Here is a 27,908-nt window from a genome sequence, read left to right on the forward strand (position 1 = left end):
TACGCTGTAACTGACATAGGAGGAAGACAGATATCGAAATGCCCAATTCCATAAACAAGATCATCTTGCTAGGTGTAGAGCAATCAAACCAATATAGTTTCTTTTTCTGCTCTGAGAGTGTGGTCTGATGAATCTGGAGCATGCAGCAGGTCAGAGTGTCTGGACCACGTTGGAAACGCTTCCGTTGGCAGGATAGTCCCAGGGATTGAGGTGCCAGGCAGTTTTCAAATGGCCACTTTGTTCATCACCTTCTTTAAACCAGCATTAGTGGGATAGAAAACTGACTGGGAAAAGAGAGGGGGTGGAGAGGACCCAGTGACATTCGTTTGTTCTTCTGAGGATGCTCAGTTACTGTGCGGGGCAAATTAAAATTCATCAATAACTGTTCCCTGCTGGCTTTTTTTTTTTTTTTTCCCCCCAGCTGTCTTCTCTTGCACTTTTTCCAAGCTGAATATTGAATTGATATTTCCTGGGTGTTTCTGCTTGCTCCATTTCTTTTTCTGCAGGCATTTGGTCATCTCCCACCAGCTGCCACTGCTGTCTCCCAGCACTTTCCTTGAGGTCTGCCTTTGCCATCCCTCATCTCTGCACTCATCCCTCATCCCCACCACTGGCAGTGTGCTGCCTTAAATGTTATTCTTGCATATGGAGAGGGACTGAATGAATTTCACTGCACAAATGCAGTGCCCTGGATATTCTTCTTCTCAGATGAAATGTTTGTGTGGTGGAGTTTCGTTCAAAAGAGCTAAACCCAGCAAATGAGATCTGAACTCCCTTCAGCATATAGAGGGCCAGGAGCAGCAGCTGTGAGGATGAGAAACAGTTGTTTTTTTTCTTAATCTCAGAGGTAGGCCACTAATTAGAAGGTGAATGTGAACAAACCCTTTAATTTCAGCCAGAGATAAGAGGCATTGACTTCCCCAGGGACTGCCTGATGTGGAAGTGGCTGCTCACCTTGCAGTCCCGGGAAGGCTGCACGTGGGAGGAGCACACAGGTGTCCTCTGCTTGTGTCCTCCTCCAAATCAGAAAGGCCAGGAGAAGGAGCAGAGCCGCAGTGCAGGAATGCTGGAGAGGGGACAGAGAGCTGATGGATCGAGGAGAACCACCTCAGTTCTTTCCAGGAGCACGGGGGAGAGGGGACCAGTCGGCTCCTGCAGAGCCCTGGGGACTCTCTGATGCTCTGCCCACCAAGGGCTCTTCAGGATGCTGCATTACTCTGGCTGGCCTTGATCTCAGCCCAGCAAACAGCTCAGATGTGGCTGTCCAGACCTTTCTGTGGGAGGGGACTGAGGCAGCCTGGCAGAGATACGTGTGGTCATGTCTGAGCACCCTCCAGAATCGCTGAGCCTGGTGGAGAAGCGGGATTTTCCTGCGCAGCATCTCAGTCTTCTGTCAGGGTACAAAGGCAGCCCCACATTGGCATACATAGAGAAAGGGGCCTCTGGAAGAACGCTGCAGATGCTGTAATTGGTGTCAGTGGGGCTCTGCCAGCCTGCTGAGCCTGGCAGGAGTCTGTGCCCCAGCTGCGAGGGGCACCAGCGTTCTGCACTGCCCCCAAAGTCCCCTGTCCTTCCTGTGCCACCCTGTCCTGCAGGCACGGGCACATGGCCCTGCTCTCAGAGCAGCAGTGGCTGCCCGTCCAGCTGTCTGTCTGTCTGCCTGGCTGCTTGTCTGCCCGTCTGTCTGGCCACAGCAGCGGGCAGGGTGAGCCACAGCTCTGCGCGCGGGCTCCTGCAGCCTCTCTCGGGCGTGCCAAGTGCTCAGAACAGCCTTCCTGCCATGCCTTATTTTGCTGTTTGCTTGTTTGCTCGCTTATTAAGACCTGTAGCAGCAGCAAAAATAAAATAAATTTAAAAAACAAAACAAAACAAAACAAAACAGAGGCGGTGTGTCTGTGTGAGTGCGTTGTGCTGCGGGGTTACAGGCACAGCAGTCACATTCCCCACGCCTGAGAGAGATTACGAGGGAGGGCGCAGGAATGTGCATCTGGCAGCACTTTGTATCTTGGCCACTTCGCCGCTTTCTCTGCATCCGAGGTTCCCAAAGTTTTTGGTCGTGGAGGGCCAAGAAGAAATTGGGGGTGTTTGTAAATAAAAGGTTGCCGCTTGAAAAAGTGGCGAGGCGCGTTGCGTGGGGGTCTGCCCAAGCACAGCAACAGGAGGAAGCAAATTTCTTTTTAAAGTAGAAGAAAGTGTAGCTATAATATGCCAAAAGATTGTTTAAGGCCTGGGGCCAGGAACAGAATCTGAGCTAACTGTTGCAATTTTGTTTTAATTTCATGGGTTTTGAGATAGTGCTTACAATAAAATCATCAGAAATGCAAATCATTAGACGTAAGGTTCTCAGGCACGTTGTCCAACATTCTTCCTAAAAGAGAGAAGATTAGTTAAGCCTTTTTAAAAGTAGTTAAATGAATTGATGCCCTATCCCTGGAAGTGTCCAAGGCCAGGTTGGACAGGGCTTGGAGCAGTCTGGTCTGGTGGAAGGTGTCCCTGCCCATGGCAGTGAGTTGGAATGGGATGAGCTTTAATGTCCCCTCCAACCCGAAGCATTCTGTGATTCTATGATAAATACTGACAACTAACTGGGATTATTCATTGGACACTCTCAGAATGTCCTTTTATTAACTTCTCATGAAAGGGAGGATACACTAACTCTGGAGATCCGATGAGATCTCTAGAAACTTATCTACAATGCTTTTACTTGCTTTTCTAACTTACAGATACGTTACTTGCTCCCAAATGTTTCTGTAAATACATGTTTTTGGCAGATGACTGCACCTTAGCTGTGCTATGCATGCTCGTGTGTGCATGTGGGAGGCAGTCTCTATATTTTAAGGGAGAATCCTTTCCTTCTTGGAAGGACACTAATTATTAGTTGTTATCGAGTGATTTTATTGTGTCTGGGGAAACTGCAGAACCCAGCAGTAGAATGGGGCTTGTTAAAACCCTAGTGATGTATGAGAAATGAAGCACATGAAGGCAAGCCCTGGCACAGATGGGAGAGAGGATGCTGGAACTGCGTTGTTGGGAATTGCATCCAACTGCTGGAATTGCAGAGGATGCTGGAGGAAGGTATCAGCACAGGTAGAGAGAGTGCTCAGCCAGGCTGAGCTTCCTGCAGTGCACAGGCTGGAGGCCCCACATTAAAACATTTGGCATTATTCCCAGATGTTCCATTCCTCCAAACCCAGCTGCACTCAGAGGCACAAGAATTCCAGAAGGCAGCCGTGCTGCCCAGCCCTTTGTTTGCCCTCAAGCCTGCCGAGGGTGACATTTCTACCCCCCTTTTCCATGCCGCAGCCCGGGGAGGGGAGTCAGACAGCAAATTTAAGTCTGTGGGAAGTTTTTTTTAACTGCTTCCAGTCACCCTTCCAGGGTAGAGCACCCAGAGCAAGCAGCATTCCCCCAGCTCCCTGCCTGCCTCTCGGGTCTCTGATGATTCTTGCTGGTGCTCCACGCTCTGCAGGCACTCGGGGAGGGATTGGTCTCCACAGCAGGTCATTTCAAACTGGAGACAAGCAGCTGGCTTGATCTGGACTTGTGACTCTCTGTGCTTCTGGGGGTGACTCTGACAGTACAAGGTTTGCTCAACAATGGCCCTGTTGTCCCTGGATGCCCAGAACAACACAGCCCTTCAGAGTACTTGGCCCTGGTGCTCTGCCTCCTGCCAGATGCTGGTGTCAGAGACGGAGTGGCACATCCCTCCTGAGAAGGGTGAGGCTTGTTAAAAGAAACTCTCTGCTCCAGCTTTCCCACAGCAGACTCTCAGGCATCCAGTTTATAGAAAATAACTTAATAATTGAGTGGTACAGTGCTAGAAACAGCCCTGGGGAGAGACCTCAATAAAAGGAATCCCTGGGCTTTTACAGCCTTACAATCCACAAACACATTGCAGTGGTTATTTTGGGTCCAGGGTCTCTTGATGTCCTCTGGCTCCTACAGAGTCCCAGGGTGACCAAACACCCCTCGCTCAGCCCTGCAGGGCCCTGAGCTCTTGGTCAGGTGAAGGGTCAGTGTCCATTCCCAGCTGCTTTCCAGGGACTCCGGCCATTCCCCCACTCCTGCAGGTCCCACCTCAGCTCCCCCTGGGGGTTCCACAGTGAGGGGAGGAGGGCTCCTGCCTGCTCCTGGGCTGCCCTGGCACAGGACACATCCAGGGCTCTTGCAGGGCTGGCGTTTGCCTCATCCCCGGTATTTCACCTTCTTCTGCCCATTCCCTACCCTACCAAGCCACGGTGTGATAACTCCTGCTTGGGGAAGCCTTAGTATCCAGGGGAGCCAGCTCATGACAGCCTGGGGCAGGGCTCTGGGTCTCCATTCCATTGAGGGGATGGGGCTGGGACTCAAGTAGTTCCTGTCAAACTCTGTCACATTGCAGTGGGCTGACTTTACACAGCAGCTTGCAGAGCTTTTGCGTAGAAAAATGAAATTGTGCTCATGGGAGCTCTGGATCTCTTGAGAAATCAGCTTTGTCCCAGCTGGCCACATCCTGTTATTTTGGGACATTGTGGAAGGGACACAGCATGGCTTCATTTTTTGGTGACAGAAAGGTAGCAGAGCGGGGCACTGGGTGTGCTGGCTGTGTCCTGGCAGATGAACCATGCCTGCACCTCCAGAGCCTATACCCACTCTGCTAGTTAGCAAATGAGATTCCAAATGTTAGCTCTGTGAACAGCAAGAAACATTGGTGCTGAGAGGAAAACAGAGGAGTGGGAGAGTGCTAACTTCTGTATTTCTTTTGGGGAAGAAGGAAAAAGACTAAAGCGAATTCAGAAAAACCCCTTGTCTCCTGGAGGGAAGCTGGCTGCTGGGAGGGTTTGCTCCATGTTTCAGGGAGGTAGTTGGTCACAGATATGCTTGGGAATGGGTAAGAGGTATCAGCCCAGTCCTTCCTGGCATTCTTTCCCTGGACTTTTGTGGATGGTTCCTGTGCTGACTTCCCACAGGGGTGTCCAAGGCCACATATTGATGCCAAAATCTGCCCCTTTTCTCTTCAGTACCTGTTTTTTAGAGAGGACAGACTGCAGTCATCAGCCAGGGCATGGACAGACAAATGTCATCACCTATTTAACTGGTTCCTTGAATCCTCTTCCCCCATCTTTCCCCCTCTGACCATCTACCCCAAATCATCCTTTGTCTCATATAACACCACTTTCCCTGCATCTCTCTATCAGTCCATGGTCTAGAGAACCTTTCCTGTGACTCAGTGTGATGGTTTTCACCCCGGGTCAAGGGCCTGGTGGCTCTCACCACAGGGGTGACTGCACAGTGCTGTGTTTGTGGGATTAGGTTATCTCAGCTCCCAGCTGCGTTTTGTTCCTGTTCCTCTCTGCTCTGTGGAGTTTTGGGCCCTTCACAGAATCACAGATTCCCTAAGGATGGAAAAGCTGTCCATGATCAAATCCAGCCATTAACCCAGCACTGAACCACGTCCCTAAGCACCACATCTGCACGTTGTCTGAGCACTTCCAGGCACTGTGATTCCACAACTTGCCTTGACAGCCTTTCCTAATGCCTGACCACCCTTTTGGTGAAGAAATTTTTCCCAGTACACAACCCCTCATTGGCCTTCCAAGGCCGTGCTGTAGAAGCTGCATCCATCAGCTCTTGGTGGTTGCCCAGTGTGGCCACCCACAGATTTTTTTCCTGTGCAGTGTCAGTGTGGCCATCACCTGTCCGTGCATGGCTCAGCTGGATACAGGAGAGTGGCTGCTCAAAGGGAATTGGACAGATTTGTCCATTAAGTGACTTGTCTGTTAGCACAGAAGGGAAAAACAACCGTGTCTTTTCCTGGGGGTGATCCCTGAGCTCTCTGTTGGGTCCCTGTGCTCTGGATGGGCTTTCTCAGAGCAGGCACTACTCCCATCTGGCTGTCCGTGGTCCTTGGCACCTGGTGAGAGGGTGGAACTTCATTTCCCCCTTCTTGGTTGCTCTTTCAGTGCCAGATCTCTGCACCCTTGTCACGAGGTGCTGAATGCTGAGAGCACACAGAGGAAGGAGCACGGGAAGGGGAGCAGAGCTCAGGCAGAGCAAGAGGCGAGAAGGCTGGCAGCTGGGCTGTCCTTTGCAGACTGCTCTCACCCTCCTGCTCTCTTGCCACTCCCCAAACCCCTGCTGTCAAAGGCTTTTTATTGTCTTTTTGCTAACCACCCTCTTCAAATCGCAGACCCACACCCAATGCTCTTTCTCCACACTCAATCTCAACCCTGCCATCTTTCTTACGCTTCCTACTTCCCAACACCTGCCTAGCTTCCCTCCTCAGCCAAAACCCACTGACTGCTATTGCCAGGCACTCCCTGAGCTGTTGCTTTTCCAGGGAGTGAGCATCGTCTGTGGTAGGATCTGGACCAGACGTGGTGCCAGGAGTCCCACGTCACCACCACAGGGGCCAGGCTCAGCTGCAGCTCTGTGCTGTGGCTTCTCCCAGCCTGGCACATGGCTCTGTGCACCAGGCACATGTTGGGAAGGAAGGGAGAGGGCTGAGCTGCACTGGAATTACTCAGATTTTTCACTTCTGGTTCGACAGCCCCTATTTTGAAGGGGTCAGGATGGGATTCGCTGGTCAGAGCGTTTCTCCTCCCACGCATTTTGGTCTCTCACACAGCACCCAGGCAGAAAACATCACCCAGTCTGTCTCCCTGGGTCATGCCTCCTTCAGAAACAGCTTGTTTTTCCCTCATTTATGCTACTGAAGGAGAAAAATATGCTAGTCCCAGAAGGCTCGTTCTCTGCTAACACAGTGCTTTTCATGCATATTACACTAAAGCCAAGCCCTGGGCACACGCCTGTGGCACAGCCAGGAACATGGGTGGGTGAGGAGGGAGCTTTTGGCAGCTGTGGGTCTGGCTGGAGAGCAGGCAGAGCTGGGTGGGAAGAGATCCAGAGCCAAACGAGGCAGAGGGGAGTGCAGAGATACAGGAGAGCTGGCCACCCATCCCTCCTGGTCACAGCCACCATGGGAAGGTGGCAGAGATGGCATCCAAGGAAAGGGCAGCTGCGTGGAGGTGCAGGAGTGATTTGGGAAGGAGAAGGAGCGAAGCAGAGTGGCGTGGCACGGAGGAAAACTTCCTAGCACCCAGCAGATTTTTAAAACCAGGGAAGATGAGAGCTGCCCGGCTAAACTGGAATGTGGGTACGTGCTGGGCAGAGTTCAGCCCGCAGCTTCAGCCTCAGCACCCTGAGATGCTCTAAGGCAGCACGGGGCTGTCCTCTGTGGCTGCAGGCAGAGCAGAGGGATGGCACAGCGGGGCTGCAGGGCAGGGCCACCCAGGCAGGGTGACTTGTCCCCAGCAGAACGTGCCATCCTGTTCAGCCCGAGGGGAGCTGTGCTGGTTGCTGTGACGACCAGGACAGATCATATGACCCGTTCCACTTTCTATATATAAATCTGTTTCGCACAGTGTATGTGACTCCATGGAAACCAAATGTTGAGCAAGGAAGATTGCATAAAAATGAACAAAATGCAGAGTGACTCAAAGTACGAGGCAGAGGGAGGCTGTGGGTAGGGCCGAGGGGTTTGTGGGTGCCCCAGGCCCTCTCCTGATGCCAGGGCACAGGCTGAAGGCAAACACAGACCCCACTTCTTTACCTGCACCATTCAGCACCTTCCTGTTCCTAAAGGGGCTCCAGGACAGCTAGAGAGGGACTTTGCACACAGGTCTGGAGTGACACAGAGCAGGTTTAGGAAGAATTACAGGAAGAAATTGTTCACTCTGCGGGTGGTGAGGCCATGGCACAGGATGCCCAGAGAAGCTGTGCCTTCCCTTGGATCCCTGGAAGTATCCAAGGCCGGGCTGGATGGGTCTTGGAGCAGCCTGGGGTAGTGGAAGTTGTCCCTGCCCATGGCAGGGGGATGGAATGAGATGAGCTTTGAGGTCCTTTCCAGCCCAAACCATTCAGCGGTTCTGTGGTTCTGCCTTTTCTGCACCATACCCTAGGACTGACACTCATCTTTTCCAGTCTCAGTGGTCACACAAACTGCAGTTAGACAGAAAGATAAGCTCAGTATTGTCAGTGCAGAACAAGCTGCTGCCCACAGGACACAGGCTGTTCTGGGGCAGGTTCCTGCTGTGTCCTTGCAAGGAGTTTCCCTTCCATATTTGGCCCATCTCTCTGTCACCAGTGATCCTCCAGCACTGCAGGGCAGCTGCTTGTTTGGGCTCTGTGTCCTTTCCTTGTGCTGCTGGATCTGCAAGTGTGACTGGGCAGGTGGCAGCAGCAGGTGAGTGTGCTGATGCTGCCCTCCAGCCCTTTCCCACAGCCAGAGGCTCCTCTTCATTGGCTGCAGGCTCTGCTGAAATAGGATCATAAAATCACAGAAGAATCTAAATTGGAAGGTCTCAGGTCCAACCCCTTGTTCAGAGTTAGATCAGGTTGCTGGAGGCTTGAACTCATGGGTTTGGGATTGTTTTGCTTTCCTTTCCCTGGAGCTTTTTGTTGGGAATGGCCCCTGGTCTGAGCTCTGCTGGAGCACTGTGCAAGCCTACACATCTTCAGGGAGCTCAGGCTTGTCAAGACACAGATGTTTCCTCCCCAGGATCCCTCTTTGAAGGAGAATGGGGATTTCCTGCAGTTTGAAAATGGGAAGTCATTTTCCTCTATTGAGCAAGGCAGAACTTGCCTGAGAGTCATGATGGATTGAGCTGATGTGTGTTACTCCCTGTTGCCTCACTTTGCTGCATAAAACCCTCTTTGGCTTTTCTTCCACCACTGGGACAGAACCACAATGCCAAGGGCTTTTCCAAAGGAACAGAATGAGTTGGGCTGCTGCTAACTTGATCAAGACGACCAAGAAAGAAAAGAAAAAGAAAACAGTCAGAAAGTCAGAAGAGGTGGAGTGGGAGAGGCGCCCACCTGCCTCACCCTGCTGGCTGTGCTGCCCTGTTCTGAGCTGGCCCAGCCAGACAGAAAACATCAGGGCTTTGACAGGCAGGCCCTGGCTGCTGCTCTTCCTCATGTGAAGCATCCAGGATGTCTGACCCAGTTGTCCTTCCCTTCAGACACGCTTCTGGACCATCAGTGTACAGCAGCATGCAGATGAGACAGTATTTCCTGGTCAGGGTTGTGGTGCTGTGGCTCTCTGGCTCACACAGGTTGTCCTCTTCTCAATCCCTGTCCCAGTGTCCAGGGATGCAGGGGAACAAGCACACAGGATGGTCAGGTTTGTGTGCTCTGACCTAAACAGCAAATCCCTCTGCCTCTTGTCAGTGCTGGTGTCCTGGATTAGGTGAGTTAACCCCACACATCTGTTCTTATTCCTCATGCTTGCCTTTGCCATCTCCCTATCTCCTGGTTTGGTGCTGAAGAGCTCCAGTGCCCTTTGTGCATTTGCTGCTCATTTATTTTCCTCTCTGCTGTGCATTTATCAGGAGAATTCCATCCCTGTGCTTCTGCAGGCAGCAGACACAAACCATCGCTTGTCACGTAGAACAGGACCTGCTGGGTGCCTGGCTCTCGCATGTTCCCCTGCTACGGAATTCTGATCCCAGGAAATCTCCTGGGAGAGAAGCGCTTGTGCTGCTGGATTTCAGTGTTTTGTGAAGCACTTTGATCCCTTTTCCAGGCATCAAATGCAGATGGAGGAGGATTTCGCTGGGGTCACAGGTTCACTCCTCACATTGTTCAGGTTTCCTGTTTCCTCCATCGTGTGGTGCAGACATCCTTTCTGGGTCCAGATTTGCCTGTCCACCACCACGGTGACAGCAGCTGGTGACACTTCCAGCAGTGACAGTGAGGGGAGTGGCCTGAACATTTCTGAGCTCAGAGGCGCTGAGTTGGGAGGTTTAGAAAGCAGAAGGGACAGCAAGCCCACCCAGCCTGAGCTGGGGCAGGGGCATCAGGGTCCTGGCATTTTCTCTTTATTGGAATAGAGCAGAACTTCTAGAAAGAGGCACTTAATCTTGATGGAGGACCCACAAGAAGTGCACAGCTCCCTGGTAAGCCTTGATACTTATCCTCATGACTGGCAGATTCATTTCAAGCAGATTCATTTCAAGCTGAGCTTTTCCTCAATGTCCAGTCCCTGCCTGCTGTTCTCTCTTTGCTGGTTTGCAATGCTCCCTGCTGATAGGGAACCTCCTCTCCATGCAGACCTCCTCTGTTGTGATTTACTGCTCTCAGAAACTATCCTGGCAATAATTCTCCTAAAATAGGAACAAGAAATCAAAGTCATAGTCCAGTCCTGGTGATCTGTCTAAGGAAAGGGTTCTTCTCCACATGGGTACCTCTAAGCACTTTCCTTGTTCCGTGTGGCTGGGAGCAGGGCTGCCCTGGTGGGAGCTGGGTTTGGGAGGGCTCTGAAGCCTGTCTGTGGGTGCTGTGCCAGATGTGGAGCTGTGCCAGATGTGGAGCTGGCCTCTTGGAACACTAAGAGGCCAGCTCCTCTGCTCCCTGTCCTTGCCGTGTCCCAGCAGCAGGATTGTCTGTCATCACATGCCACGGTAACCAAAACTCCTCCCACATCGGTGTGCAAACGTGGTCCTGGTTTAATTGTGCTAATGCAAGGAGAAGGGACTGCAGGTGGCCTGGCTGGGACAGGGTTGTGTCTGCCGAGGAAAACAGAGCAAGAAAATCTCTCCTTTTCCTCAGATCTCCTGTTTTGGCAGGAAAGGGACGATGTGCTACCCACGATGGCCTCTCTGGCACTCTCATTTCTGAAAGGACGGCTTCCTGAGTGTGCCTAAACTATGAGGTGCTTACTCTGTGGTGTGTTATAATGGCCAGGCTCATGTGCATCTGTCCCAGATCTCATCATCCCACACTTTCTGTGCCAGAGCATCCTGGGCTCCTACGTGATGAGTATAGGGCTTGCAGTGGTATGGCAAGGGGGAATGGCTTCAAATTGAGAGACAGCAGGTTGAGATTAGGACATTAAGAAGAAATTCTTTACTCTGAGGGTGTGCGGCCCTGGCACAGGTTTCCAGAGCAGCTGTGGCTGCCCCTGGATCCCTGGAAGTGTCCCAGGCCAGGTTGGACATTGGGGCTTGGAGCAGCCTGGGACAGTGGAAGGTGTCCCTGCCCATGGATGGGGGAATGAATGAGGTCATCTTTAATGTCCCTTCCAACCCAAACCAGCTGGTGATTCTGTGAGGGCAGGGTGGTGAGGAAACCTGTATGAAGTCAAATTTTCCTTTTTCTTCTGTTCCTCCCCTATGCTATTTTCTGTTCCTCTTTCCCCCAAAAGCTGCTGTAGGAATTGGAGTCCAAGTGTTTTTGGGAGGGGATTGCGCTCGGACCAGTTAGGGGATCTGACACAGAGGCGGTCCCAGCATTCAGTGGATTTTCTCTGCAATCTCTATGGGGGGATAAGTCCTGCCTAATAGTGAGCTGAGTCACATTCCCGTCTAAAACAAAGGGAAGAGATCCACACACACTCCCTTCTGTCTTGGTTTCAGCTGAGGTACAGTTCGTTTTCTTCCTAGTAGGTGGCACAGTGCTGAGTTTGGATTCGGTATGAGAACGATGTTGATAAGACCCTGATGGTTCAGCTGGTGCTCAGCAGCGCTCACTCTGAGTGGAGCACTCATCAGTGTCCTGTGCTGTGCCAGCAAGGAGCTGCAGAAGGAGCCAGCAGGGAGCAAGGCCAGGACAGCTGACCCAACGTGGTCCAAAAGGATATTCCGCACCCCAGAACATCATGCCCAGTGTATAAAGTGGGGGAGTTGGCTAGGAGAGGCCGAATGCTGCTCGGGGAAGGGCTGAGGATGGGTGTTCAATTGTACTGTGCATCGCTTGCCTTCCTTGGGCTTTATTCCTCTCTCTTTGTTTTTCCTCCTGTTTCTTTGTTATTATCATCATTATCATTATTATTGTCATTATCTTTTACTTTATTTCAATGATCAAACTGTTCTTTTCTCATGAGTTTTACTTCTTTTTCTGATTCTCATCCCTGTCCCAGGGGTGGGAGGCAGGGAGTGGGTGGCTGTGTGGGGCTGAGTTGCTGGCTGGAGTTAAACCACAATGCACGCACGTAAAAGCAAACTGTTTCCCTGTTGTTTCCAAGAACTTCAGCATTTGGCAGTGCTGAGATTTCCTCTTGACTGTCATTGATTGAGACCACTGTGCTCACAGCACTTCTTGATTGGCAAAATCAGAAGCAGAGGTGGAAATATCAGTAACCAAAAAATAGAATTAGCAACTGCAAAACATAATGCTTACATGCTTTTTGAAGTGATGAGCATTTTGGCAGGGACCACAGCTGAAACAATGGTTAGCTTTGCTTTTTATCCAAAATTTGCTGTTGTTTACTGTATACCATCCGCATAGCATAGCCTTTGTTTAATAATGCAGCCGTGGCACTCACCTGTGAGAGACCTCTGCTTTTCCTGCAGCCCAGCAGAGAGACATGAGGCAACACTGCAAATGTGACTGAAAGGATGTTGGGGTGATTCAGAGCTTCCCTTAAGCAAACTGGTGATGACTGTCCTTGCAGGGCACTTGGTGCTGACTGTGCAGAGTGGAGGAACACCATGGGCCCCTAAAGTGATCTGAGCTTAATGGTGACCTGCTTGGCATGTGGAATCACTGTAGGATCGTAGTAGGGGTAGTGGGAAATGGAGGGACTTCAGTTCCAGAAGGGAAAGGAGGTGTTAGGTACAGAATTGGCGAGCGTGCAGCAAAAATGTGTGAAATCTGGATCTTCTGAAGCAGAACCCAGGGCTGGATTAGCCCAGATTCCTCTTTGTGAGCAGAGATAGTCTGGTGTATCTTTCTTATTTTCAAGGCCAGATATCCGTGAAGGGAATATGAGGGAACCAACCTGCTGCCGTGTTCTTGTGGAGCTGGTACACTCCCACACTGCAGAGTTTACTTCAGCGTGCTTTTGCAAACAGTAACAGGGGACCATTAATCCCACGGTGGAGGAGCTGTCCCAGGGTTTGTTCCAGTGCTATTCAATGGAGCTTACTGGGAGAGAGGTGGTTCAGGTGATGGTGCCTATGTGAAATAAATTGTGACAGCATCTCCATGATCAGTGCTTTGACTCGCTGGTACATCCATGGGAAGGTAAAGGAGGGCCAGATGCCTGCCTCTCTTTCTCAGACACTTGATCATTTCATGCTTTGTGTTTCACTGCTCAACCAGAGTCATTTTCTTGGACAGCTCCACTGCTCTTGGGACATTCAATACAGAGGGGTTCATTTCTGTCCCAAAGGGTGATTTCTTCAAGGCAATGTTGCTTCATGTTCTGGATGAAGCTAGCACAGATGAAGGGAGAAATGGACTGAAATTCTTCGGGTATGTTAGAATCTCTAGAATGCTAAACCACATCATTTCTTTCCAGCTGTGTGTCTGGTTAGACTTTAGATTATCTAGATATTGACTTAATAGGTTGGTGTTTTTTTATTATTATTTTCTCAGCAGAAACCCCGAAAGGCAACTCCTCAGCCAGGAGAAGACACCTTGAACGGCCACCTTCCCCCCGGCTGGCAGAGCTACATGTCTCCCCAGGGTCGCAGGTACTATGTGAACACCTTCACAAATGGTAAGTGGGGGTGGCTTTTCAGTAAATGTTTCACTATACCAGCACAGATCTGTTTCAGGAAATCATCTTGCTAGTTGATTTTGATAGCAACAGCAGTTGCAGAGCTGAAGTAATTATTATGATCCTGACAAAGAAAATACAAGATTATGATCCTCTGTCATCTTGATTCTGACCATCAGAAGGCATCTAAAATGTTGACAAAAGACAGAGAATGTAAAGTAGAAATGTCCCTGTCATAAATGTTTTAGAATCTGCAACACTGTTAAAGATACCATTTTTACCACACTCCTTATTTCCTTTACCTGGAGATATTTATGTCTGTATATACACATACGTGTAAAGTAGTTTAATAGAACATCAGATATCACCAAAGCACCGCTGGGGAAAACAGAAACAGTGAACTGGTCTGACTCAGCTCTCCCATGCAGACAAGTGAAGAAGAACACATGCAATGGGACAACACAGACAAAGCTTTCAGTCTGCATTTGTGTGTTCTGCTCAGTGTCATGTTGAGAAGCAGACTTCACTCACGATCTTATCGCCTGCTCAAGACCTGTCAGACTTGTACCACCTCCTGTTTACCTGAGACTCTCTGTGTCAGCCTGCTCTTCTCATCATGAGCTCACAGCAGCATTGCAAAACAGGCTCCTGTGACCAGTAAATCCACATTTCTTTCATAAAAAGAATGCCAGAGTGACGTGACTGAGAGGACAGCAGGAGCTGGCCTTGTTCACAGGGAAGTTGCAGCCATCAGGAGTGACCTCTGGCATTCCTTTATCTCACTCACAAAGGAGAGCCATGGGCACCTCATGGTGTGTTCAGGGGCTGATGGGTTTTATTTCAGAAGCTTTTGGCCCAGAATTTTGCCAAGTCATCCTTCACTGGAGTTTGATGAGCTCACATCTTACAGGATGCTCCCTCCAGAAGGTGCATTTCCATTTAACCCTGCCTCCATTTTCAAGCACAGCCTGCTCTGGCTGTTGGGCTGCACCCCCTGCACAGCTGGGGAGATCACCAGGAGTTCGATACCCCAACCCCACTGCAGTTCAAATGTAGGGGAGGAGGGGATTCTGCTCAGCTCTGAGCCATCCCTGTGATGGTCCCATTCTCACTGGGTTGAGGCCAGGTAAAACCAGTAAGAGGCAGAGCCTGTTTCTTTGTGATAAGGGCTCTTGTCACAGAGAGCCTGCCTCAGAAAGGTGGGGGACTGGGACTGAATTTCTCTGTAATGTCAGGCAGTTTTGTACTTCCCTCACAAAAGTTACAAGTAATATCACAAGGGCCAATTGCCATATCCTGCTTGGGAGCTCAGGCCAGAAATGAGTAGGCTTCTGATTCCTCTAGGAAGGGAGGATAACTTTGGCACAGGCTGACCAGGGAGGCGGGGGGATCTCCGTCCTTGGAAAATCTCCGAAACTGGCTGGACAGAGCTGTGGCTGATCTGTTGTTAGCAGTGATCCTGCTCAGGGTAGCTGGGCTGAAGGCTTCCAGAGGTCACTTCCAACCAGTCTTTCCCAGGAGAATGCCCAAACCACCTATGGCTGTGCTCTCAACTATGACAGTGTTGTGTGGTTCTCAGAACAGCATGTAAGAGAGTGTAGAAGTGGGGTTTCTGTGTTCTGAGCCTTGCTTTAGGGATCACTTATTCAAGTTCTGTTTAGATGAGAATCTCTTCACCAAACCAATCCTAAGCCCAGCTGGCTTTGAAGTTAGGCTTGCTCTTTTTCCCGTGCTGGGTTCAAGAAGCCTGCTTTTCTGAGCCTCCCATTGTTCCATGAGGGCTGGAGCATTTTGTGGGACAACAGGAATCTCCTGTGGCATGTGCAGGGGCACTCTGACTACCCTCCAGCTTAGCTGGTGCTCCTGGCAAGCTCAGCTTATCTAGCCTCCCAGTTAGAAAGTCTTCAGAGTCTTCTAGCTGTGTAGAGACTGTGGCTGAGTGATATTGCTTGAGAATGTTGGGCTCTATTGCATGATCAGACTCAGATCTCAAATGCCTGTGCTTCCTCCAAGTGGACTATGTGCCACCAAAGTGTCACCTGTGGTGTCATCTAGGCTTCAGAATGCAGAATGCAACCTCCAGACCTTTTGGCTGAAGTGTGTGGTGAAGCCTTACCCAATCCTGGCATGAGCAGCTGTCTGGACACTGTTTTGATTTAATCTGACTAATTAGCTTTGACCTCTGATCCCACAAAACCTGTGGTTCAGGACAAGCCATGGCCTCATGTTGGTCAGATTTCACATTGCTACACTTTCTTCCTTGACTGTGCTGCAGAGCTGGACCTGCTGAGCCATGCAGCCGCCATAAAGTCACATTTGGCATGTGAGACTTGCTCCTGACAGTGGGACTGCACTTTGACACTTAAAATGTGTTCTCTGGGTTTGAGCCATAGGAAAAGTCAAAGGCAGTATGCTGTAAGCCTTAAGCCTGTGGTCCCCATCTCTCCTGTGCTTGGCATGGGTGATGCCAGTCTCACAGACTGGACAGCTCACTGCTGACTTGTCTGAACTGCTTATTTGTCCTGTCACTGCTGCAGCTGCTGCTGGGAGCACCAAGATAAACACTGGCAATGCTTGTCACGAGGACACGGTGCTGGCACACATCTCTGTCACAGGGCTTCACTGGCCTCTGTCCTTCTGGGCCTCCTTAGCAGCAGTGTTTCAGCAGCAGGAGCCAGGTCTCTTCTCCATCAAGGTGTAGCTGTACTTCCAGGCTGCTCCCAGTTCACCATGTACCAGGTGATGAAAGTACACTGAAGCATTTGAGAGGTGTCACGGTTTAATGCTCGCACAAGGGAACTCCGAGGTGAGTGGGGGACAGCTGGCTGGCCTTCAGTGGCCTTCACAGATCTCTCCAGCCTTCAGTGAACTGTGTAATTAACGGTGTCCTGATCATCGTTACCCACCAACCGCAGCTGATGCAAAACTCTTGGTGTAACGTCACAGCCACTTCTCAGATCTCCCTGGAACCAGGAACCTCTTTATGGAGAGGGTTGGGAAGGAAGGAAGGAAGGGAGGAAGAAAGGAAGGGAGGGAGGGAAGGAGGACTTTTCTCCATGGCATCCCACAGGATCCTTAGCTCTCCTCAGCTGGAGCCCTCCCAGCAGTTCCTCGGAGCTCTGCCTTGCCCCTGTGCTGTGTGCACCCAGGGGATCCTGTCCAGCTGCTTCCATCCAAGGGTGCTCCATCCATGGATGCAGCTGCTGGGTCCCTGATGACAGCATCCAGCGGCAGGGCACCTCTGATCCCACTTTTCCAGAGTCCAGAGGGACGCAGCCTTGATGTGCCACTAAATGCAGTTAATTGCTGGAGTGCACCGCTCTGGCTTCAGGGCTGGTGTTAGGCAGCAAATGTAGCACTGCATTTTAGGTTGAGCAGCTCTCTGTGAGGTCTCTTGGAGCCTGGAGCACACAGACCCATGCTCCTTTCGTTGTGCACATGTCCCTGAGGCATGGCTATCGTGCAGCCTCCCTTTGGTTACCCCTTCCATCGCAGGTCTGTCATGCACGAGGTGGAAGAGAGGCACACAGCAGCGTGGTGGGAGCTCCAGGCGTTGTGTTCACTGTCTGTTCGTGTGAAGTGCTGTGTTTGGACATCCTCAGAGGGGCATGTCCTTCACTGCAGCGCTCCAGCTGTGCTGGGTGTCCACCAGTTGCCTTGCCAGTGAGTGGGAGACATCTCCCAGGGCAGAGAGAGGGGATTCACCCAGCTCAGGGCTGTGGCTGAGCCCTGGGTCAGGTACAGAGCATCCTTCTGCCCCACTGCCTTCTGAGGGGGAATGCTATCAAGGGCAGGCTTTCTTGGCAAGTCTGTTGTCATCGTAGAACACGAAAGAAAGATGAGAGACACCAAATATTTCAGAAGGCAAAGAGCATAGAGAAGGCTTTATTGTCTAATTCTTACTAATTTTGTAAGGTGTTCTGATACAGACTTAACATAACTGGTGAATAGGAACAACACTTCTCTAATCCCATTGGTGAAACCAGAGAAACAGCAAAGCATCACCTGGAGAAAGATTGTTTTGGGAAAGGAGAGTTGTTTTACCAAGATGGTTTTGAAAGAAGCTTTCTTGAGAACTTTTCCCTTGGGAAAGAGTTAGCACTGCTAGCAGGCTAAAATCTCTTAGACCCAGGAATATCAGCCCAATGGTTTGTGGCAGTTTTAGCACTTCCATCATTAAAAAGCTCTGGTAGAGGAGGTGTGGGCTTTCTCGTGGGGTGGAACTGGCTAAACATTTACCCAGATCCAGGCAGGGTCTGTGAGCAGGGGACCTGTGTGAAGGAAGGCAGTTCATTGATGGGAAAACAGATCTGAAAAGCAGCAAAGGCCGTTTTAAAGCTGACTAAAGGGGAAACAAAGCGGGGACCGTATTTAAATCACAATAAGCTGCTGCGAAGCTGTTTGCCAGCTCATCCTCAGAGCGTGGTCATCAATGCTCCCTTGTCCGAGGGGAGTTTGTCCTGAAGGGAATCCTGCAGTGATCTGCCCGAGAATCCATTCTCGGCAGTGCTTCCAGGGATGAATGGCATGGTGACACTGAGAGCACTCATTCAAACAATAACTTTTAACTGGAGCTGGGAGAGAACACGGTGTTCTCCCCTGCCCAGAACAGGCTGAGAATTCACAATCACCCTGGAACAGGAGGATGCTGTTCAGTAAAGATGAGTTTAAGGTCAGAGATTTCATCAGAAATAATTAAGTGGCAAAGACAGGCAATGGAACAGTTTACAGATGAAGGCATTTTGGGGCTCTGGAGGATCTGAAGTTGAGTGAGAGCCACCAGTGTTGTGCTAGCACAAACCAGCCAGCATTTTCCATTGTATAAATAGGAGTGTTGTCTGTCAGGCATGAAGTAAGCCTCCAACTTTACAAGGAAATTATAAAGCCTCAGCTGGAATATTTTATCTTGTTTGGACTCCACACTTCAGGAAATATGTGAGTCAGTTGGATAAAGCCCAGAAGAGAGTAGCAAAAATAATGGAAGATGTGGAAAACATAGCCTGTGGGTAAATGCTAAGAGATTGGGGGTGTCTGCCCTTAGAAAGCAAAGATGTGGACAGGGTCATGAAAGTAGGCTTAAAGTGAAGAAAATGCCATTAAGGAAGAGACTGTTTGCAATGCCTGTCATCACTAGATTTCAATTTCAATTTCAGTTTTCATCACTGGAACACATTTCAGTTGCAACCAGGACATCTAACCCTTCCAAGCTCTCTTGGAAATGAAGTGTGGGAGTACAGAGTTGCCTGGGAGTCTGTGTCACTGGAGTAGGTTATGCAAAACCATGAAAATTCACATTGGCCTTGCTCTGGGGTAGAGCGGGGACAGTATGACTTCCTGAAATCCCTGTCAGGCCTGTTTTTTCAGCCTGTAAAGCATAAACTACATGAAAAATATTCATTAGTGTAGAAACTGACAAATGCCTGGAACTCTATGGAAATCATTCTTTATTTGGTGTCTTTGTATTTCCCCATTTTTTACAATCGTCACCTCTAACCAGGCTCTTGTCACTCCTCTGCTGCTTTGCTTTTTCTCGTTGCCTGAGTAAAAAAAATCTTAATACGAGTTCAGAGGAACATTTCATTTGTGCTTCTCATTTGCGGCTGTGCTGAATCTTCCCGCTGTGTTTTGGGGCAGGTCCCTGCTCCTCGAGGTCCTGCCCTGGAGCTCTCCAGGGAAAGGCAGGATCAGCCAGGAATGTCACCAGGCAGCAGCAGAGCGTGGGCTCCACACCACAGGATCTGCTGGGGTGGGTGCATGGCTGGGAGCAGGGGGGGACCAGACTTTGAGGGAGGTCAGCAAGCTAAAGCCGTGCAAGGTATGGTGTGGTGGAGCTCTGTGCTGCTCCCCAGATGAGCTCTCTGTGCAGTCCTGTGCCTTCCTCCTAAAGACAGGAGGTGTTGGGTGACCTGTCTGTGCAACAGCTTGGCTTTCTGACCATGCCTGGTGTGCGTCTTCTCTGCCTCGCAGCAGAAGCCTTTTTTTGGGTTAAATTGTTTCCTGGATCTTAGTGCTTGGACTATTCAGAAGTGGTAACACAAGTATCCACTTGCATTCCTAGGGAGGGGAAATGGGAGTTCAGGGGCGAGGAACATCTTGATTCTCCCGAGCCTTCACAATGCAGCAGATGCCTCCCTTCTTGTGAGGCATTGCTGCTATTGTCACCATTGTTTCCAGTGGTTAATGCCCTTTCACACTGGGATTATCTGCCTTTGTTCTACATCCCGACCCTGAGATGAGCGCAGTTGGTCAGAGCAGGGTGCTAATAATGCCAGGGTTGTGGGTTTGGTCCCCATATGGGCCATTCACCTAAGAGTCAGACTCCATAATCCTTCTGGGTCCCTTCCAACTCAGACTGTTTTGTGATTTTGTGATCTTATCTGACTGTAACAATATTTCCACCGTGTGTTGTTGTGTGGTCTAATTTTTCATTGTCTTTCCAGAAAAAAAAAAAAAAAAACCCACAAGGAGTTGGTTCTTAACTAGACAGAAATAGAACATATGAGACAGTGCTCTAATGTGCAAGTAAAATGTTAGGAAAATCAATAATGAAGGAATTGGGGTCACCCTGGACAAAACAGATGCGCAGAGGTGACAAACAGCACATTCCCGTCTGTCTCCACTGGATATCCTACCAGATAAACACTCCACATTTATCACCCTTTGAAGCAGGATCAATCCTGAAAGCCCTGTAAGGGCTGGACACATCCTGCACAAGGATTTCAGTGCACCCAGGGTTTTCTGAGCATGGTCGTGCTGCAGGAAGGTTGAGCCTGCACCAGGGACGTTTCAGCCGGGTGCCTGGCATCTGTCTGCCTTGTGCAACATCTGGAGACATCGCCGCTTGCCGTGTCCAAACACGAGCACGAGTGCCCGGAACGCACAGCCACGACGCGGTTAACGAGTTACTCAGCGTCTGTAGGAGGGGTTTACAATTGTGTGTGGGTGGTGGATTCAGCAGGAAAATATTTCATTATGCTGAACAAATTCTCTGATGGGCCGCAGCTGCAGTGCCTCTCGTATTAGTCAAACAATAGCACTCCAGCTACCTTGCCCATCACATTAAAGATGACTTATGTACTTGTGACACCGGGGATTGTGTGGCTTACTGCCACCTTGCTTTCACAGCTGAGGCCAGCCTTATGTGGAGTGTTCTTATTTCCAGCCTTTTCTTGTCTTTTATGTAAGGTCCTTCCCATTTGCTAATCAGCATTTTATCTCCTGGAAAGCAGGACCTCTGCTTTCGTGTTATCTCGATCCTAATTAAGGTTCTTATCATCACAAACATCATTAGTAAAATGCCACCTGCAGCAGTAAGTTCTGGGTCAGTCCTGAAATGCGTGGCTGGAAGTGGTCATTTCCCTGGAAGGTCTCTGAGTTGAGGGGTTTTATTCATACCTCACCAGCTGCAGTCAAATCCTACTCCAACTAAACTTATGAACTCAAAGAGTCAATCTGTGGAGACCCCAAAGAGATGTCAAGCAGTTTTATTATATGTTTTTTCATACAGTTAAAACGTTTCAGTGACAATTTCCCTGATACAGGATGCCCTAGCTAAAGAGGGGTATAGGAACCTGCCTTGGTAAAGTGACCTAAAACCCAGAAAAAAACAAAGCGAGTCTCAGAAAGTGCTGGAAATAGCATTATTATCACTGCTAAGCCTGCAGTGAAGGGCTCGCTTTTGTCACATGGTGTTTGCAAAAGGAGGGGCATGGTAGAGATCCCGGCAATCCTTTTGAAAGATCAAATGAGAGCTCTTGTCAGCAGCTTTTCCCGTGCTGTGGGGTGGCAACAAGCACTTCTTCGTTCAACACGTGGACAGAACGATTCAGGAGCTCCTGGGTGGTGCCTGTCCCCGTGGTGTGTCTTTCAATACTGAGGTCAAAAGCTGTTTGGCAGCCTCAGACTCTCTTTTATTGGACTGCCTGTGGGATGGAAGTGGATTTCAGTTCTGACACCGCAGCTCCTGCTGAACAGGTTCATGTGCTGCCTGGTTTTCTGCTTTCAGCACTTGATCCTCTTGTCTGATGCAGGTGCAGAGAGATTTGCACCGGTCAGTTCTGTCTGCTTTTTGGGTCACTTTTTATTAGGTTTAAGGAGGGGGGTAAAGGCCACAGTCTTGGGAGGCCCATGGCGGAGTTTGAGGTCTCTGTGTTGCAGTCCTGAGGCTCATGCATGGGCTGGTGGTTTGGGCATTTTGAGCTGATACTGATGCAGGTGACCCGCGCAGGATTCAGTACTGCAGGGCTCCGTGGACCAAAATGTGGGAGCACAAAGATGAGGAAGGTTCTTGAATCAGGAGAGTCCACAGCCTTTGGTCTGCAGGAGGTCAGGGCTGGTCTGAATCAGTTCTGTGAACTGATGCAGAGGTGAGACCTCCTCGTTCCAATGAAACTCAGTCTTGTGCTACACATCCTCTGTGGAACAGAAGGGAAAATATTTTCATTGCATTCTCATTCACCCCCTTCTTCTACTGCAAAAGTTCTGAATGGTTCACACCAGTCTCAGGGCACTGTGGTGATGTTCCCTCCTGACATGCCCAAACCCCCACACTCCCTTGGCTGTTCCTTTGGGCTTTTCTCTACCACACACAGTATCAAGAAATTAAGTGCTGTGAGAACTTTGCCAATTCATCGCAAATGGGGGGAAGATCTTAGCCCAGAAGGGGGACATGAGGTGGGACGCCCCTGGCAGTTCTCTGCCCCTGGCTGGTGAGGTGAGGTTCAGAGCGTGGTGGCTCCAGGCAGATGGGAGGTTTGGGCTGGGAGTGCTGTGCTGTTCAAGAAAACCTGTTTCCAAAGCAGGGCTGACTGCCCTCCCTCTGAGTCACAGGGCCAACCAATCTTTACCCTTTGAGGAGCCATGGACGGGCCATAAACCCTGCTGAGAGCCTTTGGAGATGAGGTGGAGAAACACAGAAAGGTTATGGAGGGTTTGCAAACTGTCTGCAAGGTGTTTCCTGCCTGCCATTGGCAAGAGTAAAATGAATCCAAAAGGGAAGAGTTAAAACTGTGTGGGCCTGTTCTGCCCTTCTGCAGATGTGACTTCTAGTTCTGCTCGTTTTCAGGACCAGTTTGGGAAAAGTTTTCAGGGTTTCTTCTTGTGGCATTGAGGGGGGACCTGTTCTGTTGCTGTTCTTCATCTCTGTCTGTGCACCTTCATCCTGCAGCCTGCACAGTTTCAGGTTATTCAGGGCAGAAACTGGGTTTGTAGCTGCTCAGCATCACAGATTTACTGCTGTTAAAGCCAAAATAAACTCCAAACCTATTTATAAAGATGTGAGTTAGCACCAGTAGCTGGGTGACAAAGGACAGGTGCTACAGCTCCTTAAGACCAGGGCAGGTTTCTGCAGAGTAAGCAGACCCAGAGGTCCATGGCTTGATCTGCCTCATTCTTGTAGTTTAGACAATGAAACTATGGGGCATTTAGCTCCAAAAATAGAACTACACATGGCACCATGCTGAGGTACTAAATCCATTCCTGGAAGGAATAGGAGCACAGTTGTGAGGGACTGTGCTGGTACATAAAGCCCTGAGGTTTGGCTGATGATGTATGTTCAAACTGGAGAGCAGCTCCTTCGACCTTAGGGTGCTACTGAATTCATGGAAGAGGGACCAGCAATTCATTCTTCAGCTGCCACAGTGTGATCACAAAAATCATCTGCTTCAGGATTTTCTCAGAAGCTGTGTTTCTTGACTGAGACAACATCCCAGGGTGTGTGGCCCTCTGACACATCATGCCATTTCTCATTCTGCCAAACAGAAGTGAACTTGCTTCCCCCCAACACCACAGGTTTCCTCTCTTCCTCTGGTAGGAAATGTTTCACCACTTCTGTGAAAACCCTCTCCGGTTCTGTTGCCCACTAGAGCTTGGATCTTGTAACTGTTTTTCCTTTTACTACGTCATTTCAGTTTTAACAAGTGGTTTTCTCCTGCCTCGCTGTTCACTTAACTAAATTCCACGGAACCACGGGATGGTTTGGATTGGAAGGGACTTTGTGCCAGCTCCTTGCAGGGGACATGTTCCACTAGAGCAGATGGCTCCTAGCCCTGGCCTTGGGTATCTCCCAGAGCTGTGAACGAAAAGAAGTCCTTTTTGTTCACAGTGCTCCTTCACAGTCCAGAATTGTCTGCAGTTGTCTGCTGGGTCATCTCTCTCAAAGAAACTACTGGTTATTCCTTCCCCACGCTGCCTAAATGGTCTAATTGACATGTGGCTGATAAGGAAGGACAGAACTTGTTGGTGTTGGTCTGCCAGTGCTAAATTGTACCCAGAGTACGAGGCTTTAGCTTGACTGGAACATCCTCTGGGGAAAACTGAGTGGGATATAAAATCTAGGCCAGTGTGGACTCTATTCCTAAAAGCCATGATCACTGTTTTCCCACAGGGTTACAAGTAGCCTTCTGATTTTCCAAGCGCCAGGACTGAAGGCTCCAGGCAAGACTCTGCCTTTGCTGGATCAGACAGTGCATTATCTCTCAACAAGCCTTCCCTGTGTCTCTGGAAAAAAAGTCGTCCCCCCACTCCCTTCTAATCCCCAGTCTCACTTCTGATCGTGGCTAAGCTGCAGAGAAATTTGTAATGTCACAGTTTTACCTCGGTGAACGTAGTTGCTTCCAGTAGGTGGCATTCCAGCAGTGCAGTCCTGATCCCGATCGGTTCCTATCCCTGCTTGAGCTGCCAGAATAATCCCTGCACAGAAGTCTCCCAGTGCTCAAAATAAATGGAGTTAAAACACTCTTGTTCATTTCCTACCCAATTAAAGACTTTTTTTTCTATTTAATGCCTTTTATAGCATTGGGATTTTTTAAGCTTATTTTTCAATGTGCTTAACTCCGAAGTCATTTTATTTTGGAAAATTTGTCAAGACACTGAATGCTTTGGATTGGGTTCACAGATCTGCTAACCACTGGGCACTGCTCTTTCATGAGCGAATTTTCTGCCCTCGAGTTCTGTGTCTGGCTCCTCTGTGTGGCAGAGGGGAGGAATGAGGCACTGCACAGCAGCTCCACAACAGCCAGCAGGCAAAGCAGCGACCAGTTACGAGAAGCAGCTGGTAATTTTCACAGAATCACAGAACATTCTGAGTTGGAAGGAGCCCACAAGGATCATCGAGTCCAGCTCTCGAGGGAATGAATACAGGGATCAAACCCACAACCTCCATTTGTGAGCACCATGCTCTGGTTAACTGAGCCACGTTTCTTTAACCAATTAATTACATTTCGTACATATTTCGTAGGTTTTTAGGTACGTTCCTGTGTAGGGTCTCAAAAATGCTGGAGGCAGATATGCTTGTGTGAAACCCCCAAGCCAGTTATGAAGGATCAAAGTCAGTGCTGGCAAAAAAAACATTATTTCACTGACTGCACTGGGGCTCAGCATCAGTGGGCATCACATTCCCGTCCCACAGATCTCAACTCACATTATTAATTAATCAACGATTTAAAATAATAATGAAAAAATAAATTACAAGACACATGGGTACCGTATTGTTTACCTTTGCCTTACAGTAGATGGTAATTAGAATTTGTCTTTGTTTAACCATACACTTGGGGATTGTAAGCCAAGACAAGCTGACTCATAAAAGACATTTGATTTTGGTTCTGTTTAGTTAAGACACTTCTCAGGCCTTCTTTTATTGACCTAGCGTGGAATTTATTTACTTACTGCCCGGTTCACAAAAGCAGGCTAAAATTTAAATATTCCCCTGTGACTCAGCAAAGCCTCTAGTTCATCAGGTAAGGGAAGAAAAAGCTCAAAGTATTTTTCTTTGCAAGCTGTGGCTTGGGGAGGGGGTGAGAGGGGAAGGGCAGGGAGGGGCAGGGCGTGTATCTCAGGGACATTAAATGTGGGGGGTGGAACCTGCTTCCATTTGGGATCTGTAATCCTGAGTTCTTTCCCGAAATAAGGAACCTAACACGACCCTTGAGGACACCTCTGTGCATATACATACACAGTGACATCTATATGCATAGAGGTGCATGTATGTATAGACATATGTGCACAAATCTATATATAAAAATAGGCCTTTTGTGGCTCTTGAAGCATTTTAACATCCTGCTTGATGTCCAGATAAGCACTGACCCAGGACAGGAGGCCTTATGTGCCCTGAGGGAGGTGGTGCTCACTGCCAGCCCTGAACTGTTAATCCTCAAGGGCTCTCCTCCATCACCACTTGACCATGGTCACCCAGGATACTGACACAGACGCAGGATCCCAGGCTTTGGCAGAATTAGGTGGTTGTTGATTGGGATTTGGGAAACAGCGGATTCAGATGAAGCAGCCAAAGTGATTCTCAGACTTGGTTACAGCTTATTTTCTTCTTTGATACCACCTGGCAAGCAGCGTGGTATCGTTGGTTTGGGACTGACGTGCATTCGAAAGGAACGGCTCCTTGGGCTTTCTAGCTGGACTTCTGTGGAAGTTGCTGCTCTCACTCCACTGTCTTCTGTTCACAACTTCTAAAAAGTTTTGCACTTAAATCTTCTGTCTTCAGCACGTGGTCAAAAACAGTTTTCCATTTGCCGAGAAAATGAGCAGAATGGTTAAACTACAGAGGCAGCTGAGGGGAGGAGGCAGCAGCAGGCTTTGGAGTGTCAGATATTTGTATATTCTAGGTGACCTGAGTGGAAAAAAGGAAATTTTTCAAGGGAAATATTTTTTTGAGGGTAAAAAGGTGCTATGGCTCGCGTTGTATGTGACTGAAGCCACATCTGTGGGTTGCTCACGGCTGCCTTTCATGGAGAAAGCAGGGGTACAGGCGCTGCCCCTGCTTGGTGCCAGGCTGAGGACCGTGGCTGTGCCCACGCTGGGCTGGACTGCAGTGCACCTGCAAAGGCAGGGACTGCAGGCCAGGTGAGTGCTCCCAGGCACTGAGCTGGAAGAACCAGTGATGCAGCTTCCAGCCTGCTCTGTCTCCACCCATCCCAGCTGGCAGCTGTAGCAGGAAGAGGTGAGGGGGGAGAGGGAGTGCAGGCATCCTCCTCACGGGGTGAGAACCTGCTTCAGAGGACACTGAGACCCATTGGTTTATATGTAGCAATTAAAAATAGTTAATAATAACTCGGGTATGTGTGCAGAAGCCCCCATCACCCTGACATTGGTGTTTCCCTCCAACAGAGACGACGTGGGAGCGGCCGAGCAGCGTGCCTGGCACTCCGAAGAGCCCTGGGTCGCAGAAGAGTTCTGCAGGTACTGCTTGGTGCTGTGCCTGACTGCTGCCCTGGGTGAATCTGCTCCAATCTGCTTCTCTACCATTCAGCAAAGCAAAGCAAAGTGCTGGGATAGAGTGGGATGGAGACTCGATGTACATATGGAATCATGGAGTGGTTCAGGTCGGAGGGGACATTAATGTTCGTCTCGTTCCACCTGCCTGCCATGGGCAGGAACACCTTCTACTATCCCAGGTTATAGGATATGCTCCAAGCCCTGTCCAGCCTGGCCTTGGACAATTCCAGGGATTCAGGGGAAGCAGCCACAGTTTTTCTGGGCACCCTGTGCCAGGGCGTCCCCACCCTCACAGATTTTCTCTTAACCTCGGATATCAGTCTACCTTCCCACAGCTTAAAGCCATTGTCCCTTGTCCTGTCACTCCAGACTCCTGCCTGATGTCCCTTTCTATCTCTCCTGTGTCCCTGTTAGACACTGGAAGGGCTCTGAAGTCTTCCCAGAGCCTTCTCTTCTCCAGGCTACACGGTCATGAGAGAGTAGCAGAGCAAACCTGGTGGGGCGTTCCCTGCTGGCACATCCTCTGGGCTGTTGCCTCCCTTCCATCTTCTGTCTGGGTGTCTGAAGTGTCCACTCGAGAGCTGGGCTGGCTCCTGGGAGGCAAAGAGGGGCCCAACAAGCACTTCCTCAGTTTTGTTTTGTGAGAGGGCAGGGAAATTAAAGAGCTGCACATGCACACGGGTTGGCTGATGCTCTTCCATGCAGAGCACAGCTGAGAATTTTAGCACGTGGTGGCTACAGGGGTGACCATATGTATCATCTCTGTCTTGACTTGAGGTTGCAGGGAAGCAAGTGACAGAGTCAGGTGTGTGACTGTACTGAAAAGCTCTTGGGTACTGCAGAATGACAAAGAAAAGCAAAAAAATTACTCTAGAATAAAAAGTTTTAAATGTAGAGGCCATTGCTGCCAGCTGACTGCAAATAAAGCAGGTTAGAGGATGTTTTCCTTAGGGATTTTTGAACTGATGTCCCTCTTTATTGGCAGAACTGGGTGGGTAGTCTGTATGAGGATTGTGCATTTCATTGTGACCAAAGGATTTAGAATGTAGTTGAGTGTCTTGTTTTAACACTACTTTGAGCATTATTCCTTGCTCAGTACGTTAAAAAAAGGCAATTTATAGTTCCGTGCAGGAACCATAAATACTTTGCAAGGCATGCTTGCCTTCTTGACATGAAAACTCAATTCCCTTGGTATTGAGTA

At 49.6% G+C, this 27,908-nt stretch overlaps 1 protein-coding gene across 3 annotated transcripts in view; it reads left to right on the forward strand.

The window, feature by feature from the left end:
* GAS7 (growth arrest specific 7) overlaps nt 1-27,908 on the forward strand; it is a 77,944-nt gene that overhangs the window by 18,536 nt on the left and 31,500 nt on the right. Inside the window, exons 1-3 of one of the 3 annotated variants that reach the window (XM_040081647.2) lie at nt 12,952-13,005; nt 13,363-13,483; nt 26,600-26,671. In XM_040081647.2, the coding sequence (XP_039937581.1) occupies nt 12,967-13,005; nt 13,363-13,483; nt 26,600-26,671 (232 nt within the window). In that variant the 5' untranslated portion in view covers nt 12,952-12,966. Of the gene's footprint in view, nt 1-12,951; nt 13,006-13,359; nt 13,484-26,599; nt 26,672-27,908 lie in introns of those variants that run through there. The other 2 variants (XM_040081645.2, XM_040081646.2) reach the window with 2 other exon arrangements.

The sequence above is a fragment of the Hirundo rustica genome, chromosome 18, assembly GCF_015227805.2.
Source record: "Hirundo rustica isolate bHirRus1 chromosome 18, bHirRus1.pri.v3, whole genome shotgun sequence".
Classification (NCBI taxonomy): Eukaryota; Metazoa; Chordata; class Aves; order Passeriformes; family Hirundinidae; genus Hirundo; species Hirundo rustica.